This window comes from Oncorhynchus gorbuscha, linkage group LG04 (genome assembly GCF_021184085.1).
Source record: "Oncorhynchus gorbuscha isolate QuinsamMale2020 ecotype Even-year linkage group LG04, OgorEven_v1.0, whole genome shotgun sequence".
Classification (NCBI taxonomy): Eukaryota; Metazoa; Chordata; class Actinopteri; order Salmoniformes; family Salmonidae; genus Oncorhynchus; species Oncorhynchus gorbuscha.
In genome coordinates, this window is record NC_060176.1 from 11,589,113 (window position 1) to 11,615,890 (window position 26,778).

The 26,778-nt window shown below is 42.5% G+C and overlaps 1 protein-coding gene across 1 annotated transcript; it reads left to right on the top strand.

The window, feature by feature from the left end:
* The first annotated feature begins 10,897 nt into the window (after positions 1–10,897).
* On the top strand, positions 10,898–21,788 carry LOC124033659 (zinc transporter ZIP13-like). Its single transcript, XM_046345813.1, has 10 exons — positions 10,898–11,090; positions 12,078–12,422; positions 13,612–13,725; positions 15,741–15,874; positions 18,430–18,552; positions 18,806–18,895; positions 19,741–19,791; positions 20,030–20,162; positions 20,534–20,633; positions 20,785–21,788. Exons 2-10 carry the CDS (start codon positions 12,101–12,103, stop codon positions 20,858–20,860), a joined length of 1,143 nt encoding a protein of 380 aa, XP_046201769.1. The 5' UTR covers positions 10,898–11,090; positions 12,078–12,100; the 3' UTR covers positions 20,861–21,788.
* The last annotated feature ends 4,990 nt before the right edge of the window (positions 21,789–26,778 follow it).

Sequence of the window (26,778 nt, forward strand, 5' to 3'; positions counted from 1 at the left end):
ATTTCACCCCACCTGGCCCTGCTGTCTGCTTTGACGAGTCCCAGTCTGGAGTGCAACGCCCCTTGCCATTTCCAACTGAGGCAGAGTGCTTCAAGTTGTTTCTAACAGAGGAGCTGGTGGGAGAGATAGTTGAGGAGACCAATCGCTATGCCTTAGAGCTACAGGAGAAGAGAGAGCCAGGAGTGAGGGGGAAACTCGCTAAATGGGTGACAACCACAATTAGTGGAAATGTATACCTTCCTGGTGACAGTTCTTCTCATGGGAATAGTAAAGAAGAACCCCCTAAGAGAATACTGGAGCACCTTCTTTGCCACCCTCTTTTCCCAAGATTGCTTCCTAGTTCTGCTGCGATGCCAGCATTTTGTCAACAATGCTACTGCCATCCTAAGTGACCTGTTATACAAAATAAGAAATGTTCTTATCAGCCTGACATCAGCATTTGGTCGGGTCTTTGTGCCATACAAGGACCTATGCATTGATGAGTCCCTGATGTTATGGAAAGGTAGGCTGGTGTTCCGTCAATATATTCCCTCCAAAAGGCACAGGTTTGGAGTCAAGTTCTTTGTCATGTGCGACGTGAAGACAGGATTTGTCCAGGATATTATAGTTTACACAGGGTCCACCACTGACATCAAACATTATGAGGGGCTTGGGGTGTCAGGGTCCGTGGTGATGACCATGCTGGCTCCTCATCTCGGCAAGGGACACACTTTGTACGTGGACAATTGGTACAGCAGTCCCACACTCTTCCAGCATCTGCTCTCCAACAGCACAGGGGCCTGTGGCACAGTCAGTTCGAGCCGGAAGGGGATGCCGGCATTCGGATGCAGGAAGATGCAGAGAGGGGAGGTGGAATTCCAGGAGAACGGTCAACAGCTGGCAGTAAAGTGGCATGACAAGCGAGACGTCCATTACCTCTCCACTGTCCATACAGCAACCATGTCGGCCACAGGGAAGGTGGACCACCTGACCGGAGAGAGAAAGATCAAACCAGATTGTGTGCTTGATTATAACCTCAAAATGGGGGCCGTGGATAAGGCAGACATGATAAACAGCTTTGTGGAATGCACACGGAAAACGAACAAGTGGTGTAAGAAGATATTTTTCCATCTCCATCTGTCCTCAACGGCAGCATAGTTCACCGCCAACTAACAGGTGAGATGATTACTGAACAAGGTATTTTTGTAATTGGATGTACAGTTCACATACAAATCCATTATGCAATTATAGTGACAATATCTCACCCACCTACCCACTGCCTCACCATCCTCTAACTTTCCTCATCCTCCCCACTCCCTCATAGGTAAAGTAATTACCTACCAAAAATACAGAGAGAACCTCATGAGAGAGCTGCTGGAGGAGCACCACACCCCTCGGCGCCCATCCACTGGGGGTCGTCCTGCTGTAGACAATCCCCTACGCCTCACTGCACAACATTTTCCCTGCAAAGTCCCTCAAACTGCTTCTCAAGGTAGTCGCACACGGAGGCATTGCAAAGTCTGCCTGTCTGGCGCCAGGAGAAGTAAGCAGAGGAAGATGACAAAATGCATGTGTCTAGCTTGTGATACACCTCTATGTATTTCACCATGCTTTGAGGAGTTATTATTGAGCACATCTGCAGCAATAGGTGACTGACTGACCTGACATGTGACTTGACAGGTGACCAGCCATGATACTATGCCTTAGAGATGGGGGTGGAAATGCAGTTGTTGTTCAGTCACTGCATGGATATTAAATATGGGTTATGCATATTCAGTATTCAGTTTTTTGTCCTCTAGTAAAACAAGTTGTTGAACCAACTACCAGTACTGCAATAAAATAGATGAATATTACATATTGGCATATGTGTTTTCTTGCTGTGTTTTCATCCAGTACAACTGTTAAGGAGTGTACGTTAGCATACAAAAGCTGTCCTCATTCTTCAGCTCCAAAGATATCCAGCTCAGTTATGATATTGGCAAATAATGTTTCTGGTTTCTGAAAGTACAGAATAAAGAGGAATTATTCATTAGAATACAATATAAGGATATAGCAATAAAACAATAATACAAAGAAGTAACATAATAAACACTGCTATAAAAAAATAGTTTATTGCATTGACAAAATCACAGATTTGAGTTATAACAGTAAGAAACGAACTTTTGAGCTCCACAAGGGGGCAAGGCAGGGCAGAACAGAGCTATGCTGAATAGACCAAATAAACAAACCATGGTCATATTTTTATTTTATTTAACTAGGCAAGTAATTTAAGAACAAATTATTATTTACAATGATGGCCTACACCGGCCAAACTCGGACAACGCTGGGCCAATTGTGCGCTGCACTATGGGACTCCCAATCACAGCCAGTTGTGATACAGCCTGGATGTGAACCAGGGTGTCTATAGTGCCATAGACCGCTGCGCCACTTGGGAGTCATAAGGCCAGGGTAACTTCAAAATACAACACAAGCTAATAGTTTTCTGACACAACTAGCATTGTTTCACAGAGCTAATAGAATAATGTAGCTAGGTAAGCATGATTGACAATAACACCATAAAGGTTATAACATGTGTAACGTTACTTCACGTGTCCGCAGTTATAAGGAATATATTATCATCTACAGCTACAGCAGAAATGGCATACGGAAACTATTATTATAACTATTATAACATAATAAGGCACTTACTTTGATGGAAACGCAGCCTGGATTTGAACCAGGGTGTCTGTAGTGACACCTCTAGTACTGATGTGCTGTGCCTTTGACCGCTGCACCACTTGAGAGTCATAAGGCCATGGTAGCTTCAAAATGCAACACAAGATAATACTTCTCTGACGCATTTAGCATTGTTTTACAGAGCTAATAGAAGAATGTGGCTACATAAGCACGATTGACTATAACACCATAAAGGTTATAAAATGAGTAACGTTACCTCACGTGTCCGTGGTGATAAAGAATATACACAAATATATTATGCTCCATACATACAGTACGCTACAATAGAAATGTGGAATAGAAAATGTGAACACGTGTGCAGATCCTGTTCTGACGGGAGATGAGCAAATGTCTGCAGACGTGAACTGCACAAACAATTGGGAAGTGCTTGGGAAATTTTGTCCGTGTCAGAAATGTCCCAAAAATGTAATTAACCTCAAAAGTAAAAATGACTATTTTTATGTGAATGAATGAGGAGGCGGAACACACCTAAATTCAAACTGTTTTTAGAAAATAAAAACTTGTTTGAAAATCATTTGAAATTGAAGTTAAAATAACCTATAAATATAAACAGGCTGCGTGCTTTAGTTTGAGGGCAGTGCGGATAAAATGTACTGTTACGTATCAATCACATTCTGGAATGGAGAGAACATTCTAACATCACGTGCATAAAAAAACTCACGCTGGGGCGACCGTTAGAGATATTTGGAACTCACGCATGAAAGGGTTAACCAAATAAAAGACAATTTATTGTGTAACAATGAGCCTTGGGATTGCAACCAGAGCAAGATCTTCAAATGTAAGCGATTTATTTCAATGCAATCTGTGATTTTGTTACGCAAGTGCTGGTTGAATAAGTAGTTTGATATGAGGGTCTGTGCTCAGATAATCGCAGCGTATTCTTTTGCAATAAATATTTTTTTAATATGACAACGCAGTTGGATTAGCAAGATTCTAGGCTTTTGAAGCATGTGAGACACTTGTATTTTCAATAATGTTTAATATGACTATTTGTGGCGAACATCGTATGATGTCGAATTCAAACCCGTATCCGGGATCGGTAGATCAGAGAGGTTAAAGAAGAAGTTACAGGTCTGTGGGAGCCAGAAATCTTGCTTGTTTGTAGGTGACCAAATACTTATTTCCCACCATAATTTGCAAATAAATTCATAAAATAATCCTATAATGTGTTTTCTGGATTTGTTTCCTCATTTTGTCTGTCATAGTTGAAGTGTACTACCTATGATGAAAATTACAGGCCTCTCTCATCTTTTAAGTGGGAGAACTTGCACAATTGGTGGCTGACTAAATACTTTTTTGCCCCACTGTACCTTTCTAGGTTCTTCCAATTAAATGAGACACCTTAAACTTTGCAATAGTAACCCAGATGAACCAACTTCCCAGGTTAATTTAAAGTTTAATACCCAGATAGCCTATCCAGGTATGATTAATCATTATCATTGATTAATTCAATTTGCTTTTGTAAATTCATTCACGTCCAACTCCCACAGTACTGTCCAGTACTGATGGTTCATTAACGTCTATAAATAGATTAAAATAGTTTTTGCAGCTCCCAATATATTCCAAAACCAAACGTTGGAAAATTAGGAAAAACATTTTTTCCTTTCAAAATGTTCTAATAATGTGCAAGCTATCAGAGGGTGTAATCCCCACTCACCCGCTAATTAGTGAGCCTCCACCCGCAAATGGATTGATCTCTGACCTCAGCAGCGATACCAACCCTAATTATGCCATTAGTGGAAAATCAGACAACAACGCTTTCCAAAATCAACCATCAGGCGTAGGCCTCGTAAAGGTTCTCTCCAGTCTAGCACTGGCTCTCACAGACCTGTAACTTATACCACCCACCACTGCGACGTGTATGCTCTAGTCGGCTGGCCCTCGCTACATATTTGTCGCCAGACCCACTGGCTCCAGGTCATCTATAAGTCCATGCAAGGTAAAGCTCTGCCTTATCTCAGTTCACTGGTCACGATGGCAACACCCATCCGTAGCACGTGCTCCAGCAGGTGTATCTCACTGATCATCCCTAAAGCCAACACCTCATTTGGCCGCCTTTCGTTCCAGTTCTCTGCTGCCTGTGACTGGAACGAATTGCAAAAATCGCTGAAGTTGGAGACTTCTATCTCCCTCACCAACTTCAAACATCTGCTATCTGAGCAGCTAACCGATCGCTGCAGCTGTACATATTCTATCGGTAAATAGCCCACCCATTTTTACCTACCTCATCCCCATACTGTTTTTATTTATTTACTTTTCTGCTCTTTTGCACACCAATATCTCTACCTGTACATGACCATCTATCACTCCAGTGTTAATCTGCAAAATTGTAATTATTCGCCTACCTCCTCATGCCTTTTGCACACATTGTATATAGACTCCCCTTTTTTTCTACTGTGTTATTGACTTGTTAATTGTTTACTCCATGTGTAACTCTGTGTTGTCTGTTCACACTGCTATGCTTTATCTTGGCCAGGTCACAGTTGTAAATGAGAACTTGTTCTCAACTAGCCTACCTGGTTAAATAAAGGTGAAATAAAATACATTTAAAAAATGACTTGCCACCCAAGATTGGCATCTGTCCAATACCGCAGTGCACAGCTGAAGCATGAACAGGTAATGGGAAACATAAAGGGACAGAAGGAGAGAACCGGGAAACCAATGACAAATGCAGAAAAGGGAAAATTCTGCTAGTTAAGGAATTGCGCTTGAAAACTGAACAATTAAATGTAATTGCAAAAACATATGATGATGAACAAGCACAAGCTTTTCAACAAAATCATTTTCTACAGGAACAAAATCATATGTAACAGGAACAACTCGATTTAGCCAAAACTAAATACGATGATGTTCACGCCAAACTAGATAAATCTGAAGAGTTATCTACAAACAGGCGCGCTCAACTTGATAATATGCATGCAGTTTTGTTGAACGTTACTCAGAGTAACACGGTTCCACTCAAAACGCTGCAGACCAAAGACGAATCGGAACGAATTTCTAGACCTATCGGCTGCCTTCGATACTGTGAACCATCAGATCCTCCTCTCCAGCCTCTCCGAGTTGGGCATCTCCGGCGCGGCCCACGCTTGGATTGCGTCCTACCTGACAGGTCGCTCCTACCAGGTGGCGTGGCGAGAATCTGTCTCCTCACCACGCGCTCTCACCACTGGTGTCCCCCAGGGCTCTGTTCTAGGCCCTCTCCTATTCTCGCTATACACCAAGTCACTTGGCTCTGTCATAACCTCACATGGTCTCTCCTATCATTGCTATGCAGACGACACACAATTAATCTTCTCCTTTCCCCCTTCTGATGACCAGGTGGCGAATCGCATCTCTGCATGTCTGGCAGACATATCAGTGTGGATGACGGATCACCACCTCAAGCTGAACTTCGGCAAGACGGAGCTGCTCTTCCTCCCGGGGAAGGACTGCCCATTCCATGATCTCGCCATCACGGTTGACAACTCCATTGTGTCCTCCTCCCAGAGCGCTAAGAACCTTGGCGTGATCCTGGACAACAAACTGTCGTTCTCAACTAACATCAAGGCGGTGGCCCGTTCCTGTAGGTTCATGCTCTACAACATCCGCAGAGTACGACCCTGCCTCACACAGGAAGCGGCGCAGGTCCTAATCCAGGCACTTGTCATCTCCCGTCTGGATTACTGCAACTCGCTGTTGGCTGGGCTCCCTGCCTGTGCCATTAAACCCCTACAACTCATCCAGAACGCCGCAGCCCGTCTAGTGTTCAACCTTCCCAAGTTCTCTCACGTCACCCCGCTCCTCCGCTCTCTCCACTGGCTTCCAGTTGAAGCTCGCATCCGCTACAAGACCATGGTGCTTGCCTACGGAGCTGTGAGGGGAACGGCACCTCAGTACCTCCAGGCTCTGATCAGGCCCTACACCCAAATAAGGGCACTGCGTTCATCCACCTCTGGCCTGCTCGCCTCCCTACCACTGAGGAAGTACAGTTCCCGCTCAGCTCAGTCAAAACTGTTCGCTGCTCTGGCTCCCCAATGGTGGAACAAACTCCCTCACGACGCCAGGACAGCGGAGTCAATCACCACCTTCCGGAGACACCTGAAACCTCACCTCTTTAAGGAATACCTAGGATAGGATAAAGTAATCCTTCTCACCCCCCCCCCCTTAAAATATTTAGATGCACTATTGTAAAGTGGTTGTTCCACTGGATGTCATAAGGTGAATGCACCAATTTGTAAGTCGCTCTGGATAAGAGCGTCTGCTAAATGACTTAAATGTAATGTAAATGTACGAACAGTTAATGAACACAATGACAAAGTTGGATGACAAATCAGCAGAACTCATTGAAGTCGCTGACCAAATGAATAATGAGAGAACTCAGGTGATGAAGATGGAAATATTGATTTCTATGCAAGCTGAGGAAATCTTATCACTAAATATCTCGCTCCATACTCAAGACCTCTATCTGCAAACCATGACAGATAAGTTTGAGACCGAAAGGAGCAAGTGTGACACTCACATGTCTAAAAACAGTGCTCTGAGCGCTCAAGTGGACTCTGCAATGCAGCAGAATACCACCCTTTTGTACCATCTGGAGGAAGTCCAGAATGGTCACGCTCTACAGCGTGACTACCAATCCAAGCAACCGGAGCCCTGTACTCACAGGAGTAAAGACGATAGGTTTCAGACCTTGCCTCCCTCATGTGTCCCTCAGTCTCCTCCTTTTGGCCATTTGGCACTGAGTAAAATTGCACCTCTTGGCCAACAACAACAACAAGGCTTGGCTTCTCCTCTTGGCCTTTCGGTCCCAATCTCTCCACAGGATGAAGCCAACCCTCTCCGCCCGCTTGGCACGGAATACCTTGACAGACTCATCAAGAATTTCCCCACCTTTGACCCCGTTCTAGGTCAGCCAAACGATACTGAGAAGTTCATAGCTGACATAGAGGACGCGTTGGATGGCTACCCGAACGCTACGGTTTCTGACAGGGTTTACCTGTTGAAGTGAACATCGAATAGACACGTGACAAGGTTCATTCGTCTACAACAGCAACACGTGCTAAATGACTACGCTAAACTTGCCACAGCTTTGAAAGTAGAATTCAGTGGTTCTACGACTCGCAAACACGATAGCTCACTGGCTAACACAGTCAAACAAGCTCGGAACGAACACCCACAAGCTTACTATCATAGGCTTCGTTCTGCTTACTTTGGCCTACTCACTGAAACAGGCATGGAAGACCTGTTACCATTTAAACAAATGTTCCTGTCGAACATGTATCCTACCTTCATTACCTACTTGGTCACTGCCGCCCACGTTGGCTTGCCTATCTTACAACTCAGAGAGCTTGCAAGCACAGCTTTTTAGGCATCAAAAGTTCACAACGCTAAGAGCCCTGACCACTCGGTTGTGAAGTTTGACCAGGAGCACTCACTCCAGTCAGAGGGTGCATTATCGGGTATTGGAGCATTGAGAGATGACGCAAACAACAGTTTCTACCACGAAACCATGATTCCAATAACCTCCGCAGTCAAAATAACTGTAAAGTACGTCGCCATCAACATGACTACCGCTACAATCTACCTGTTCGCTACGTTCCTGCACCCCAACCCACAAAAAATGTCAGAGCAAAACGGTAACAAAGGATTGAAGAACGATCAAAGCGTAGACCAATGTTCTCCAGAAGTTCCACTACGGGAAGAACTAAAGAGAGAACAATTTGGGAAAATGGTAAAAGATAAGTCACAAGGACTAGACGAGGAATTACCGGACACCAGGTCCGCAGGAATTAACACCCAAAGCAAGGACGTTAAAGTTCAAATGTCTCCCGCTGTCATTCAAGACCCTATCCAGGGCCCGCTTGATCAAGAAACTTTGTCTATAGACTCTGATACAAAGGTTGCGAAGAAAAAGGTCAAACGCTTCGTTAAAGCCAAGCCCACTCAAAATCGGAAAAGTCAATCTGCTTCCACCTTGAACAGAAATAGCACATCACGTCGTTGAGAATGACCACTCCACTTTGTGGGGAGTATGTCCACTAACCACGAATCTAAACGGCCATACCTGGAAACAGTCCCCGCTTAACTTGTCATGCGCTAATTGATTTGGGTGCGACAATATCACTCATCTCTCAAACATTGTTTGATGATCTTAAAAGGGCTTTGAAGCCAACTAAACGCTGGTTAAAAGTGGAACGATGCGACACTACACTTCGAGGGGTCACTCAGACTACCTCGCCTCTCACATTGAGAGTCATGCTGAAACTACACTTCAAGGACGTATCGCTCGTTCACCCTGTATATGTTACCAACCTCGAAACTGTAACCCTGCTACTTGGAAAAGACTTGATGGATCGGTTACTCCCATTGATGGATTGGAAAACCAACCAGGTATGGTCACAGGCCACCGTGCCTCCTCCACTGACCACACAGTCTTCCCCTGACGCTAGCTGCAACGCAGTCATTCACGAGGGGTATCTGTCGAAAGCACCCCTTGGGAAAAAGATGTTTTAAAAACTCTTGGGGCAGAATCCAATCCAAGGAAATATTACGATATCTCGACACATTCCATCAGCCAACCTGATTGACCATTATTTTTATGATTTCGAGCCAGATGTCTCTGTGAATAAACAACTTCCCTCCTCCTTGCAGTCATGTAATATGGTAGTTGAGATGAAATCTTCTTGCCCTTCGGACACTTCCGCAAGCACTGCGGCCATATCAACAAGAAAAACATTGATGCGCAGAGTATACTCTGCTTCCGATGATACCCTTTCCGTTTTTTAGGGATTGTCATTCCTTACAATGACACTAATGTTGTCAGTCCAGCAACTGACCCGATGACTCCCACTGGTGAAACACTTTGCGACATCACAGACTGATATCCTCGTCTCAGTTCGCAGGTACTGAAGAGGTTGCCACACGCGGACGCGGTGGTGACTGACATGCCTCTACAGCCACTGAGAGTTTTGAAGCACAAACACCAGGAGATTTGGTTGAAAGGTTACAGACATTCTCATAACAACGCAACCGCTGACAACTCGTACATAGGGTCCGACCTTTCCGTTTGCATTCTGAACAAGTTGTAATCTGCCAGGATACTTGGTTTTCTTCCCTTGACATACGTGCTTGTGTAAGCATAAACGCACATGCATAACGGAACATCCAATTAGGATTTGTGCTAGGACCACTTAAGGGACCAAGCAAAATGCCAGCCTTACTAAAGTTGAACATTTACTTTTAGGCCTTTGACTCTACAGCACTCACCAGTTTTCTTCCCAGAAGTCCATAGGTCATCCCTGTAGACTGCCCAAAACTAGTGCCTTACAGCTGTAAACTTATCATATAGTTATCAACTTAGGATAGTGCCTAAGCAACACACCAAGTAGGAAAACCCTAGATATGGCATTAGAGAAAATTCCATGATAGTCATTTTGCCAGAACATTGGACGTATATAGAATACAGTCCAATTAGATGATTTTGTGTGAGAACTATATTTTGTATATCTTTTGTTTATGCTTTCATTCCTTTTCGGTTCAGTTCCTTTGACACATAGGAAGTGATAGAGCCATAAACAAAGTCCCCATACAACCATCACTTAGTGATAGGGAGTGATAGTGATAGTCCCATAGGGTGGTGTCCAACATCGTCCGAGTTTGGCCCGGGGTAGGCTGTCATTATAAATAATAATTTGTTCTTAACTGCCTAGTTAAATAAATAAATACAATATTTTGAGATTACCTTATAGGCTACTACTTAAGGCAGAGGTGTAAAGTAACTAATTACAAATATACTCTCGTTACTGTAAATGAGTACTTGTACTTTTAGATTTTTTTTCAGTCATTAATTGTACTTCTACTATCGTGAACTTTTCACAAATGAAACAGAAGCATTGCAGGCAAATGCCAAATCTGGGGTGGTTAGCGCGTTATGCCAGTAACTGAAAGGTTGCCGGATCGAATCCCCGAGCTGACAAGGTAAAAATCTGTCGTTCTTCCTCTGACTTGCCTAGCTCAATTACAAAAAAGTAACGTTTCGTCTGTTGCAAAACGTTTGGCAACAGCAACCGTTTACTCTAAACGGCAAAAGTGAGTTTCTATTGGGTAGGTCCGTCCCGTTTAAACGGTTTCCCTGATGAATAGACCCCATAAACCTAAACTACATTTCATCCCTCCCTCTCATCCAAATCCGGGCCATGCTGTCAGGAATAAAAATACACTTCCGGTGACGTGGCTCCTCTGGAAAAGTGGAAGCCGTGGCAGGAATGTTGGCTGTAGCAAACAAGTAGTTATCTGCAGCATCAGCTGGAGAGTGGAACAACGGCTCTATCTAGCCTGTCTCACGGAGCTGGATGGCAGGGACACACTGGTGCAAGAACTTCAGGAATCACAACAGGGTAAAATATATTGTTTTTTTCTTATGTCACATTACTTATGTAGTTTTTCTTCTAATATGACTGCGTGATTATAGCAATCCAAACTAGTTGACTTCAACTTTCAAGGCTTGAAATGCTAGGCTTGACTAGTTAAGCTTGTTATAGAGTTTGTTTGTAGACAGCCAGAACTTTCCAAGTAGCAGGGCGAATTAAATATAACTGGTAGGCTACTGTTTTTTTGGCAAAGTAAAGACAAAATTCACCTAACTAGCTAAATACATACATATCTAACGCTGCAGATACAGCAGTTGCTACAGTGAGTACATTAACTAATGTTAGCTGGCCTACAAATTGTTACAATTCATCAATGTTAAAATGTTTGGGCCTTTCCGGAACTTGTGCAACATTTGCTTGTGCTATGTCAGAACTTTTACTGCGCGAACATCATACAACAAGATATCAGCATCCTATATCTATCGTTGAAGTAAACATGCATTTAACTTGTTCCTACATGCCATGTTTGCGAAGTCTCCACAACAGCTTCCAACTTTTTAGTGTTGTCTTTCTCCCTTAAATGTGAGTTTCATCAACGGTGAACAGCGTTCTGATGGACACATTCAAAATGCGACGCTGGCGTGTAGACAGGGTATCACACACAACCATATAAAGTTAATATAATAATATTTTTAGATATTTGGTTTAGTTCAAGTCAAAATGCTGTGGGCCCCTTAGACACGTTTTCTTAGATATTAGCAGACCTAAGCAGTTGCTCGTGGAGCACCTTTTCCATCTGTTTTTGTGGAATGACTACCCTACCAAGGGATGCATTTTGTCCTGTCCATTTTGAATCTATCGTCACCCATTTAAATGTCTATACAAACTGCTTGGCAGTTAATGTGCATACAATTTGTTTGAGAAAGCATCTATGTTGAGTTAAGACAACATGCATTCTTATCTACATTCTATGATGACTTCTCCATCTTGCAACATTGTCCTTGTTGGTTGCAGGTGCTCTCTGGAACGAGGGACGGATGAAATCAGGAGGTGGTAGGCCCAGCTGGGCGTTGGCTGCACTGTTCACTGGTGTTGCCCTGCTGGTCGTCTCATCCAGAGGGGTATCCAGTGGTAAGATGTCCCAGGCAGCCATGGCTCATGCCACAGCCACAGCTGCTGGATCAGGCCCAGGGCTTCCAGATGAGCTCCTAGGCTTCCGGGCCTTAGCCGACTTCTTTGCAAGTGAACATGCCGATGTCTGGCTCTGCTCTCTGGTTGGGTCTGTTGCTGTAGGCCTGACTGGAATTTTCCCCCTTCTTGTTATTCCTATTGAGGCAGGAGAGGCCCTCAAGACAGTGGGTAAGTTGTGACCTAAACTGATATGTGAGCCTTGCTGTTAGCCAGACTAATGTAGGCCTTCTCTTTCTTCTGAAAATGAGCCACACTGGATAGGCCTCGATCACCACACGCGTAATTAAAGTCACTGTAGGCTACCTCAGGGTGACTTACCATTAGGCAGAAGAGGCAAATGCCTCACATTATCAAGGGGCCCTTGTGAGCTGGACATAAATTTATCATAAAATAAAATATATTTAAATAGTTCTGCATCGTTTTTTCTAAAGAGCCATTTAAATGTAGAGCAATAGCCCCTCTATTTTCCCTGGTGAGGAAACTGCTGCTAATGAGATGAACCATGTGGTTTTGAACTCTGCATGACCACACCCTTTAAAACTCAGCCTATATCGAGGCCACAGTCACTACCTCCAAAGCTGTGTTGCTGATTTATTTTTTCTTTCTTGTTGCCTTGAGTATTTAACCATGTGAGATACTGGTACTATTTATGTGCATATAGTGTTAAAAACGGTTAAATGATGGTCAAATCTCACTGATTCATTTGCACTGTTGGATTATGCTTTTGGCTTAGGACAAGTTTGTGTTAAATCAGTATTTTTTTTTTGTTACCTACAGAATTACTTTCTCTGCTATCACTGACATAAGCCTAGATGGACAAATATGGAAATGGTGCTGAATTGGGTGTGTCCTCATTGCCATGCTGTATTCTAAACTCTCAAAGAAGAAAAACCAGGCCTCTGTATTGCATTTCAACACATCTCAGAAAACACAATTAACACTGAAAGGTTATTAGTATTGGTAAGGATAGATAAGTCAAATCACTAATGCCATCTTGTAATATCATTGCAATGGCAATTGCATTCTCTGAAGCTGTTCGTTCAAAAGTTTGAATATATTGGATCTATTTTTTCTATAGAAATTACCCAGTAGGCCTATTTCTTTAATTCAGTCATAGTCATTATTACGTCATACTTCATGCAGAGATGAAAATGTTTAAATGGACACACATGTAATGGCTCTTAATTTGAAAGCTAAAGTAGAAAATCACTTATTCCGTAGGTTTATTTTAAATGAAGCCTGTAAATGTTTTAGCTCAAACAGGGAAGAACCAGCACTTTGTATGTCATAGATGATACATCCTACCTCAACTAAACTTTTCATAATTATCATCTCTTGTTACACTCTGTGTTTCCAGCTGGCTGTCGGAAGCTAAAGCAGCTTCTGAGCTTTGCCATTGGTGGTCTCTTGGGTGACGTTTTCCTCCACCTGCTCCCGGAGGCTTGGGCACATTCCCACTCCTGCAGCCCAGGTGGGTCAACTTTCTCTCAGGCACCCTTTCTATCCCCATCCTTATCCCTCCTGGAGACATCCCCATTCAAATTGCCTGTGCTTATTTCCCCCCACCAGTATACCTTTTCTGACCCTTCACACAGACCAGTGGAATTCCTGTGTGTACATAGGCTTGCATATCACTTTTCTGACATGTCAGCAATATTGTGAAGATAGGCTGTTTGCGAAAACAGTTGATTTCGACACTTTTCAAGCTGACAGTGCCAGACAGGGAATGACAGCTAACATTCCCAGGGTACCACATTTATTTTTTTGAAACAGTGAAGGTTGGAAGTGCAGATATTCTCGTCAATTTAAAAAAAATAGTCAAATATAGCATTTTACAATGACTCTTCAAAGCAGTTTTAGTGCAAACATATAAACTAAACTAAAATATAAATGCAACACTTTCAAAGACTTTACTGAGTTACAGTTGATTTAAAATGATAATAATCTATAGATTTCACATGACTAGGAATACAGATATGCAGTTATTGGTCACATCTATCTTTAAAAAAAAGTTTGAGGGAATGAGTCAGAACCAGTTACTATCTGGTGTGATGCTAACCATTTACCGATTGCAGTGCGACACATCTCCTCCGCATAGACTTGATCAGGCTGTTGATTGTGGCCTGTGAAATGTTGTCCCACTCCTCTTCAATGGCTGTGCTAAGTTGCTGGATATTGGCAGGAACTGGAACACCCTGTTGTAAACATTGATCCAGAGCATCCCAAACATGCTTAAAGGGTGACATGTCTGGTGGGTATGCAGGCCATGGAAGAATTGGGACATGTTCAGCTTCCAGGGATTGTGTACAGGTCCTTGCAACATGTGGCTGTGCCTTTTTATGCTGAAACATGAGGTGATGGCACCTGATGAATGGCACGATAATGGGCCTCAGGATCTCATCACGGTATCTCTGTACATTTAAATTGCCATCGATAAAATGTAATTGGGTTAGTTGTCCGTAGCTTATTGCTGCCCATACCATAACCCCACCGCCACCATGGGGCACTGAAGGTGAGCATTTTCCCATTGAAGTCTGTTACGACTGAAAGCTGCACTCGGGTCAAGACCTTTTGTGAGGACAACGAGCATGCAGATGAGCTTCCCTGAGATGGATTGTGCAGAAATTCTACAATTGTGCAAAACTACAGTTTCATCCGGTGGCTAGTCTCAGACGATCCCGCAGGTGAAGAAGCCGGATGTGGAGGTCCTGTGCTGCTGTGCTTACACGTATTCTGCAGTTGCGATCATTTGGACATACAGCCACATTCTCTAAAATGATGTTGGAGTGTTGGCTTATGGTAGTGAAATTATTAAATTCTCTGGCAACAGCTCTGGTGGACTTTCCTGCTGTCAACATGTCAATTGCACACTCCCTGAACTTGGACTGTGGCACTGTTATGACAACTGATTTTAGTGACCTTTTATTGTCCCAACACAAGGTGCACCTGTGTAATGATATGTAAACAGACATGTCTCTGTCATCTAGAGCACGGTTTCCAAACTCCAGTACCCCAACCATATATTATTTATTGTAACTCTGGAAAAGTACACCTGATTTAACTTGTTAACTAATAATCAAACCCTCGACGATATGAATATGGTGTTCTTGTCTGGGGCTACAACAAAAATGTCTACTGTTGGGGGTACTGGAGTTGAGAAACACTGATGTAAATAGTAAGGAATCATGTCAGCTCTATTCATGGTATTTCTATCTACAACGTTTGGCAACTTGATGTGGCCCAGAATTAGGTTTCCCTAACTTGAGGTCCTCTGGTTGTCATGTAGAAATACACTTTAAAATGCTTTGCTGACTTGTGATATCCTCAGTGGTGATGATGAGCAAACCTAAGCCATGCCTGCATTCCACTGATCCATGTGGAAGGGGGTCACAATGCAATCCTAGAGAGTTTTCCAATTAGTTTGTCATCCCTGTTAGTGTGAGAGAGGCTCCATTTTTATGTCTCTTCCATCCTCCCTGTGTTCAGATGAGAGCCAGCTCCACTACAGGACCCAGGGCCTATGGGTTATCATGGGCATGCTGTCCTTCCTTCTCCTGGAGAATATGTTCCCAGATGATAACAGCCAGGAGGACTCCATTGGTAACAGCCAGCATGTCCCTGTGAGTAGTTAAATGCTGTTTTATTATCCATGTTGTCTACATGAAATGAAGCGCAACAGAGTGAAGTCAACTATTTAATAGCCCAAAATTATTTAAAGATAGTGGGCATGTCTTTCCAAAGAAGGTGAATGTCAGGCATGTAATTACACACCTCATCTTCTTTGCTGAAACCCTCATATATTTGTTTAGGTGTGTCCAGTGCACCAATGCTCTTTAATCCCTTCACTGGTACCAAAGTGGCACTGCTCTTCCATGCGGTGGGGTGGCTAGTGGATCAGTTGGCTCCATCTAGGGCTTTCTGTTTGCTCTGAGCTGGTCTTCAGTGGATAACTCTGATCTAAACTTAAACAAGGCACATTAGATCATCTTGTTTGATAATGTTGTGGCTGAATAAACCACAATCAGTTTTTGTTCTATTCTTCAGTGATGAATCATTAGCATTTTAACTTCAACAATCTTAAGGTAATGAATAAACAGTGCTGTAATGACACATTCTGGCTGAATGGGAATCTCCCAGAATGGTCTTGTTTATAACTTTATAAGTGGAGTTGGAGTCCAAATGGAAAATAAGTGAGTCAAACAAATGTCATAAGCTAAGTTTCCATCCAATTTGTGACAGATGTTCATGTGAATATTATAAAATATGCATTTAAAATAGTTTATTTTTCACATTTTCCCTCCAGAGGTTTGTTTCTGTCAAACGGTTGTGTTGTGGATAAAAGGCTGTGATGCAGTGTACATAGAAACCACTTTGGTGCTAAAGTTTCATGTACCGACTAAAAAAACAACTTTAACTAGGAATGGAATGTCAGTTAAGAACAAATGCTTATTTACAGTGACGGCCAAACCCGGACGACGCTGGGCCAATTGTGCACCGCCCTATGGGACTCCCAATCATCAAGCATTAGCCTCATGACTGTGCACCACCCTGTGAAGTTCATCATAACTTCTTTCATCCGAAGCCTAATAAACTGGGCAAGCTTTTTCTAATTGTAGTAGGAGGACCATTCAACATAGCATTGCGTGACTTCAAATTTACCTCGACATTATGGTGATTCTATCAACAATTACTCAAGAAATTGTTTCCACCGCAATTTGAGTAATTCATTTTACCGACACAAAGATCCCCACCTTGTCGAACAAGCAATAATGAAATTGTACCGACACTTCATGTTTCCATCCCAGCTGTCATTATTATTATTTTTTGTATACGGTATAACTTTAATCTGGATGGAAATGTGGTTACTGATGCAGGGACCCATTGTGCCATAGCCCTGAGTGTCTATCTGCTAGACACGCTTGGGATCAAAGCTGTATTCTCTCTCTCTCTCCCCTCCATTTCTCTAATACCAGTGAGACCCTTTTTCATATGGGATTTGGAGAGGGTATTAGTGCAGAGTATTAGCTTCGGCATTCTTTTGATGTTTTGGCATATAGGGGTATGGAGTGGTTTTGGGTGGTGCATTTTCCCTGTCTGACAGTGTGGATTTAGTTGAGTTGAGATGTTCTCTGCTCTGTAGATATGGGAGAGCTGCTTGTGGAGTATGTAAAACAGAGGTACACAACTGCAGTCTTTTGAAGGCCTTAATGTCTGTAGGCTTCCTTTAATACATTTTATTTCACTGATATAGTCAACTCTAAGTTGCTGATGGAAAGGTAAGGATGAAAACCAGCACTTTTAATCATACTGCATTTGTGATCCCATATGCTAAAATGTTCTGTTATACAAGAGAATTCTTAGTTTAATTTCAGGTATTTCTGTTTCTTATCCTTGTGCCCCATACATCTCGCAAAAGGTGTGTACCACTTTCCTCTTCCTTCTCTTTTGCTCAGGAGGAGGAAGATTGGCATCCATGTCTGGGCTCATTCATTGTAGCTATTTATAGAGATGTAGATGTAGCAGCTGCTTCCTCCCCTTCAGAGAGGCCAGAGGAGTGTGTTCAGGGGTGGATAGTAAAACTCAGGGTAGATCAGTGCTAATTCCACAAATGGAGTCTTATCAAGCATGTTTCGATGTCTATCAAGATGCCGCTACTATTCAATTCAGAGACATGGGTCATGAATCACGATCTCACCTGGTGTCAAACTCTCTCTCTCCGATTAATTAACCAGCCCACTCACACATTAGGAGACAGATTGATATTTATAGTTTGACTTCTTGCTTGTGGTTCGGTTACAAAAATGGAAAATATTTCCCAGCCACATTTAGAATACAGCAGGATATTTCCCTCATTTAATTTGACTATTAAATGCCGCCGTACTGTAAATGAGGAAGGAACAGGGAAGTCAGCCCTGAGGTAGAATGAGTTTGTTTTTTTGTTCAAAGCACGCAAATTCAGTGGAAGATGTGATGACTGTGACAGGAATTTTAGGATGTACTGTGCAGTTAGTGGTTGGAGGAGAGAAGCTATGGGTGACATAAAAGAAACGCAGTACTGTGGGTTGATTCAATGGAATGTGTATGTGTAGTGTACTATGTAAACCTTTGCATGCTATGGAATTTCCTGCTGATTGGGCTAATACATGTTTGTTTTTTTGTTGGCCCTTCTCCTCAGACCTCCCATAGCTCAGACTCCAGTAGTGAGGCGTTGTCCCACATCAATGGGCACCATTCTGATATGTGGAGCTCGTCCTGCAAGACAAAAAGCAGCTTGCAGCAAGTGCCAAAAAAAATAAAGGTAAGTTGGGTAAAGTTTGTCTGACGGGATATTGTTCATTTTAACAAGCCATTTGTAAATGACAAAAGGGAGAAGAATCTGGAAGTCTCCATTGCTTAAGAGCCACCAAAATGAAATCCTCTGTACGAAGTAACCCCTTTAGCTTAATGTATATGACTTCAGCGTGAGTCAGCTGTGGGATCCTTTGAATGTTAACCTGTACAGACTTGGTTCTGTGTTCTGTGTGTCTGTGTGTTCTGTGTCTATCTGGCAGACGAGTGGGTACCTGAACCTGCTGGCCAACTGCATTGACAACTTCACCCACGGCCTGGCTGTGGCAGGGAGCTTCCTGGTCAGCAGGAAGGTGAGTTAGTCTGCAGAACAGTCTGTCCAGGTGCTCTATATTAAATAGTCACCAAGTGTGGGTTTTAAACCTAATAGCACTTACTAATTTCAATGCAAACATTTCAACAAAATGCAACTTTGTCATAAAAAATGCATACAATACTTCAACATAGAGCCGACTTAGTACAGACTACGTACAGTATGTTATGGAAGGTGGCTATTTTGGCATTTGAGAGGCTCATGCCAATCTCGTGACCATGATTGGCATAGGACCTAAACCTCTTGGCAGACTTGTAGATATCTGTATCAGCTTGCACTTAGCCATAACATTCACTATTCTCAGCTCAGTCCACTATGGGCATGATACTGCACCCCTGCTTAAGAGACTAGTTTCAACAACACAATTCTATGCTTTTAATACTAATTACGGTATTGTCATTATTACAGTACAGAACATTGAGTCAGAACATTGGACACCATACCTCGCTATTTTCTGATATATAAAAATTATTACATTACCCACGATTGTGGGGGAGAAAGTCCAGCTGGAGAGGCATAAGTCTAACAGCATGAGCCAAAGGGAGAGTTTGCCAGAGAGGAAGTAAACTAGCTAGATTTCTCTACATCGCTCACACACATGGGCATCCCACTTATTTTGGTTTCTATCTGCACTCATATTTCTATATGCAGGCGTGATGGTGTTTATAAAAGTAGAAGCTCAGTTGGATCCATGAAACAAACATTCATGTATCACACTGTAATGTAGTACAGGAGAGGCGTTACCAGTGTTTGAGTAGTTTAGAATCGGAAACATGTCTTTTACAGTATATATTTTTTAGACCTGTTATGTGTGTTTCCTGACAGGTTGGGTGTCTCACCACCTTTGCCATCCTGCTCCATGAAATCCCCCATGAGGTAAGTTCAAACTCGCTATTTTTAGGGGATGTGTGACCTATTTTTAAAAAATATATATTTTAACATACATCATGCCATTGAAAACTGTCAAAATTAGCTTTTTTTTTTTTGAGTCATGAATTGAATAAGTTCTAGTTGATATCCCCATATTTTTTTTCTTACATAAATGGGCTCTGTGACACATTGCTTATATGTGAATCTGTGACACATTGCTTACTACATGTTTGCTCATCTCTAGGTGGGTGACTTTGCCATCCTGCTGCGTGCAGGGTTTGACCGCTGGAGTGCCGCCCGCATGCAGCTATCCACAGCCCTGGGAGGGGTGCTGGGGGCCTGTTTCGCCCTGTGTGCCCAGTCTCCCAGAGGGACAGGTGAGCCACCTAGTATCCTCCATATACAAAACAGTAGTAGAGCACTGAAACTATAGCTCTACACCAAGTGCTCGACTTGGACTGAAATAAGGAACAGTACTTATTTTGGGTGCCGGTACTGTTTTATATCTAGGTGCAAGAGATTCACAATACTTCTGATTTAATATTCTATAGAGCTAAAGCAGTAGACCAGTAAGTGCTGGTACTCTGCTCCGGTGAGCTCCTGCCCATGTCGAACTGTCCACACCCTTGGTATAGGCTATCAAGGAACCACATAGCCTTCAGTGCTTTAGCCTCCAAGCAGCATGAAACGTTTTTTTAATTATGAAGCCAAACGAAATGTCTCATTCATTCCACTTTATCCTGTGTAGAAAATGCAACAGCGTGGATCTTACCATTCTCCTCGGGAGGCTTCCTGTACATTGCCCTGGTCAACGTGGTGCCTGACCTTCTGGAGGAGACTAGCCTCGGGTATGTACACTGGTCAGTCTGGACAGCCACTGACCACCATGCAAATACCCACTAAGAGACTAAATATGCAGAGGGGGAAAAAGTGTTACACTAATATGAAAATGAATGGGCAGACACTGAAGCAAAAAATAATAAGAATCATTTTTTCCAGACACTCCCTGTTGCAGATCCTGCTCCTGTGCTGTGGCATTGCCGTCATGGCCGTCTTGTCTGCCGTAGTGGATTGAGCTCAAAAGACAAGCCTGCATTACCAAAATATAATTGAAACCATCACCGCAACATTCACTGGACTGGGAAACAATCCCCCTTTCTATACAGTTTTAAGTCCTCAGATTTGATTCCATTGCCTTTTTATTTTTTCTTCATGGAACTATTTTTAATACTCCACCTAGTGCCAAAACATCCTATCATCAACATGGAAGCGATCTGGCAATCAGAACGGCACCTTGAATCATAATACTTGCTTTTCTATCAGGACTCTAGACCAACTGTGTTCACCTTGTCTGCTGATCTCTGACTACTGTCTGTGTGGACACTAATGTGCTAAACCCAGAGACAGACATTCTGAAATGGCAGGAGAGCCAAAGAAAGCTTGTTGAAGCTTTCATGGAAGTGACTGGACAATCTGAGAGCATCAGACCATAATGGGCAGACACTGTCTCATTCTGTTTTATTCCATGTATGCACATACTCAAACAGGTCTTATCAGACACATATGAGCAGCTCATGCATACTGTATAAACTTAATCTCACATGGCTTTACCATACTAAAATGTGTACACATTTCCTTACATTCTTCAAATTGTATGCTCATGTGTTGCTTTTTATTTGTTTTCCTCTTTCAGGCTAATTTATATTTATTGTATCTTATTGGTTTCTGTATCTGCTTGTACTGCCTAGTATTTATTGAAGTATTTCAGAAAGTAACATGGTGCAATGTTTTTGTCAAATTCTGTTACGATTTTCATCACACACACACATTCGCTTTTTGTGTAGGGTTAATCTGTTACATTGATGTATATTCAAACAAAAATATGGTGTATTTTTTTAATTGTATACAATGCTAATTTTGCTGAGACACTCAGACAGATATTTGGAACTCCTTTAATTATAATTGGAGCTTAATTGGAGCTTAATTGTTATGGAAAATATGATTTGTGTTGTAACTAAAGTACAATGTTGTTGATCCATCCTCCTCCATTAACTCCTGTCACAGTCATTAAACTTTTAAAAAATCACCATTAGCCCCATGGTGAAATCCCTGAATGGTTTCCTTCCTCTTCGGCAACTGAGTTGGGAAGGGTGCCTGTATCTTTGTACTGACTGGATGTAATGATACACCATTATAAGTGTTAATAACTGCATCATGCTCAAAGGGATATGTAATGTCTGCACCCCGCCCACCCTATTATTGCGCAGAGTCCATGCAGTTTATTTGACTTGTTAAGCACATGTTTACTCCTGAACTTATTTAGGCTTGCCATAAAATGGTTGAATAGTTATTGACCCAAGACATTTCAGATTTTCATTTTTAAATCATTTGTAAATGTTTTTTTTTAATGTTTTATTGCACTTTCACATTATGGGGTATTGTATGTACATCAGTGACACAAAACCTCAATTTAATAAGTGTTTAATTCAGTCTGTAACACAACAAAATGTGGAAAACGTCAAAGGGTGTGAATACTTTCTAATGGCACTGTATTCACCCTTGGTATTTGCATGCTCACAAGTTATGGTAAGTGAAAGCTTTGGCGATATGGAGATTATGCATCGATATGTTATGTAATCAAAACAAAATTCCACACTAAACATAGACATTTTCTGTAAGCACATGTTCTGCAGCAAAGAGTCCGGGCTTAAAATGTAATGGGAGCCAGAGGAGGGGGGTATTGATTGTTTGTTCACTCTTGATAAGAGCCCGTTGCCATAACGACTCCCCTGCAGATTACCTTCCTTAGTCCTGTGAGAAGCCTACTGTCTGTGGGAGCCTTCCTGTGAGTTAAGACACTGAAGCTCTGTTCATACCTGGTTCTAACATGCACCATTTATCCTGATCCTGTCCACATTCCGATTGTGCCCACATCTTCAGACAGGTGTAGACGATTACAAGACGCACTGTGATCTGGTTGTGATCAGATCTTCCTGACCACCTCCGGAGGTAGTCAGGCAAACATTGGGAGAATCTCAATTGAATACTCCTCACATGCTTTCGCCTTGCCTTCTTAAAACCCATTGGATGAGAAAGCCAGAGGTCCCTCCCCTCTGACATCCTCCAATGGGTTTTTAGGAAGAGGCGAGTAGAGAGGATGCATTTGAGATTCTCCCATAGTATCTGGATATCTTACAAATGTTGATGGATCTGGACAGTGAAACCATTTTTAAATCATCAGTTTCAGACCTTCTAAAATCATTGACATGTGGCACCATTTACTACTTATGGCATGTATTTGTGTCTTAAAATAAACAAACACTATTTTGAAAGAAATTCTGTCAAATAAGTTACATTTGGGAAGGGACCAAGACATCTAGTCACAATGCAGACACAGTGGACAGATATGACATTTTAATTCCATGTGTAGAATGCGGACAAGACCAGGACAAAGGTTAGTGCCAGGTATAAACAAGACATGAATGACAACCTATACTGCAAAGCAAGAAAATCCATGAACTTAACACCGTTGACCTCGAACATAAATTGCCTCTCTGATCATCTATCGAAACATTGCACAACATATCTAACAGGAGATAGATAGATCTTGATCCCTCTAGGTCCTAGGAAAGACAAGTCCAGTTCAAGATCAGCAGACCTCCAAACTCAAGTCTGGCACATTTCGAACAAGGTTTATGTATCATTTGTTCAATGTAAATGTTAGATATCTTGTTGTATGTAAAGGGATCACGTATTGCACATAGTATACCCAGAGAAAATGAATGCATGAGCAATGCATGTAAAGTCTTTCAAGGACATCTATTGTTGCACTATTAGCATTATTGAACAAAGTGCCGATTTCTATTGCTGTCTTTACCTCCCTTTATACCTCAGATGAACAATTGAGACCCATATGCACAATTTTGAATAGGAATATCCAAATTGGTCTACACGGACAAGTTCTGGCCTGGTTTAGATCTTATCTGTTGGAAAGATATCAGTTTGTCTCTGTGAATGGTTTGTCCTCTGACAAATCAACTGTAAATTTCGGTGTTCCTCAAGGTTCCGTTTTAGGACCACTATTGTTTTCACTATATATTTTACCTCTTGGGGATGTTATTCGAAAACATAATGTTAACTTTCACTGCTATGCGGATGACACACAGCTGTACATTTCAATGAAACATGGTGAAGCCCCAAAATTGCCCTTGCTAGAAGCCTGTGTTTCAGACATAAGGAAGTGGATGGCTGAAAACTTTCTACTTTTAAACTCGGACAAAACAGAGATGCTTGTTCTAGGTCCCAAGAAACAAAGAGATCTTCTGTTGAATCTGACAATTAATCTTAATGGTTGGACAGTCGTCTCAAATAAAACTGTGAAGGACCTCGACGTTCCTCTGGACCCTGATCTCTCTTTTGAAGAACATATCAAGACCATTTCAAGGACAGCTTTTTCCCATCTACGTAACATTGCAAAAATCAGAAACTTTCTGTCCAAAAATGATGCAGAAAAATGTATCCATGCTTGTCACTTCTAGGTTAGACTACTGCAATGCTCTACTTTCCGGCTACCCGGATAAAGCACTAAATAAACTTCAGTTGGTGCTAAATACGGCTGCAAGAATCCTGACTAGAACCAAAACATTTGATCATATTACTCCAGTGCTAGCCTCTCTACACTGGCTTCCTGTCAAAGCGAGGGCTGATTTCAAGGTTTTACTGCTAACCTACAAAGCATTACATGGGCTTGCTCCTACCTATCTCTCTGATTTGGTCCTGCCATACATACCTACATGTACGCTATGGTCACAAGACGCAGGCCTCCTAATTGTCCCTAGAATTTCTAAACAAACAGCTGGAGGCAGGGCTTTCTCCTATAGAGCTCCATTTTTATGGAACGGTCTGCCTACCCATGTCAGAGACGCAAACTCGGTCTCAACCTTTAAGTCTTTACTGAAGACTCATCTCTTCAGTGGGTCATATGATTGAGTGTAGTCTGGCCCAGGAGTGGGAGGGTGAACGGAAAGGCTCTGGAGCAACGAACCACCCTTGCTGTCTCTGCCTGGCCGGTTCCCCTCTTTCCACTGGGATTCTCTGCCTCTAACCCTATTACAGGGGCTGAGTCACTGGCTTTACTGGAGCTCTCTCATGCCGTCCCTGGAAGGGGTGCGTCACCTGAGTGGGTTGATTCACTGATGTGGTCATCTTGTCTGCGTTGGCGCCCCCCCCCCCCTTGGGTTGTGCCATGGCGGAGATCTTTGTGGGCTATACTCAGCCTCGTCTCAGGATGGTAAGTTGGTGTTTGAAGATATCCCTCTAGTGGTGTGGGGGCTGTGCTTTGGCAAAGTGGGTGGGGTTATATCCTTCCTGTTTGGCCCTGTCCGGGGGTGTCCTCGGATGGGGCCACAGTGTCTCCTGACCCCTCCTGTCTCAGCCTCCAGTATTTATGCTGCAGTAGTTTATGTGTCGGAGAGCTAGGGTCAGTTTGTTATATCTGGAGTACTTCTCCTGTCCTATTTGGTGTCCTGTGTGAATCTAAGTGTGCATTCTCTAATTCTCTCCTTCTCTCTTTCTTTCTCTCTCTCGGAGGACCTGAGCCCTAGGACCATGCCTCAGGACTACCTGACATGATAACTCCTTGCTGTTCCCAGTCCACCTGGCCGTGCTGCTGCTCCAGTTTCAACTGTTCTGCCTTATTATTATTCGACCATGCTGGTCATTTATGAGCATTTGAACATCTTGGCCATGTTCTGTTATAATCTCCACCCGGCACAGCCAGAAGAGGACTGGCCACCCCACATATGCTCTCTCTAATTTTCTCTTTCTTTCTCTCTCTCGGAGGACCTGAGCCCTAGGACCATGCCCCAGGACTACCTGACATGATGACTCCTTGCTGTCCCCAGTCCACCTGGCCGTGCTGCTGCTCCAGTTTCAATTGTTCTGCCTTATTATTATACGACCATGCTGGTCATTTATGAACATTTTAACATCTTGGCCATGTTCTGTTATAATCTCCACCCGGCACAGCCAGAAGAGGACTGGCCACCCCACATAGCCTGGTTCCTCTCTAGGTTTCTTCCTAGGTTTTGGCCTTTCTAGGGAGTTTTTCCTAGCCACTGTGCTTCTACACCTGCATTGCTTGCTGTTTGGGGTTTTAGGCTGGGTTTCTTTACAGCACTTTGAGATATCAGCAGATGTACGAAGGGCTATATACATACATTTGATTTGATTTGATTTGAATATGTCCCCAAACTTCATTGGTGACACTTTACACTAAATTGCTCTTATACTTGTGTAAAAACAATGTAATTACTCTATTAAAAATGTAATTATTCAAGTAATAACATTTTATTAATATTTGTATAACCTTATTGTGTTTTATTGTAAATGATAAAACCTATCCCTAAGTGGATATAGCATAACAGTGCTGAAGTACTGATTGAATGTCTCTCCAAAGTTGTGTAAAACGTTTCTTTGATGTACATTAGCAGTGTTTTTGGATCAGCTGAGCCTGAGTAAAGGAGGGATACAGTTTGATTCATCTTAAACATTGATGTTGTTATCATGTAGCCCAGGGGTCTCCAACCTTGTTCCTGGAGAGCTACCCTGCTGTTGGTTTTTACTCCAATCCCAGTTGTGACTAACCTGGTTTAGTTTATCAAGCAGATAATTCTTAGAATCAGGTGTGCTAGATTAGGGTTGGAGTGGAAACCTACAGCTCTCCAGGAACAGGGTTGGAGAGCACTAATGTAGGCCTTGGGAATCCTTTAGTCATTGTGTCTACATGTTGTTTTATACATTGAAACGTTCACTATATTGAAAGGCTGTGGGCTCAATTCAATCAAACCTGGATTGTGGTAGTCTGTAAACAAAGTCACCAATCATTGCTCTGGTGGGTTCAATTGAATTTCAGCTCACACCTGTCTCAGTGCGTTTGTCAACTGTGCACAGAAAAGGCTTGTATAATGAAATAAGTTGGGTTACAAATAGGTT

Coding starts and splice junctions, on each gene's coding strand:
- LOC124033659 (XM_046345813.1), top strand. CDS start 12,101: ATGAAATCAGGAGGTGGTAGGCCCAGCTGGGCGTTGGCTGCACTGTTC. Junction 13,726..15,740: donor TTCCCACTCCTGCAGCCCAG/GTGGGTCAACTT, acceptor CCCTGTGTTCAG/ATGAGAGCCAGCTCCACTAC. Junction 18,553..18,805: donor AAGTGCCAAAAAAAATAAAG/GTAAGTTGGGTA, acceptor TCTATCTGGCAG/ACGAGTGGGTACCTGAACCT.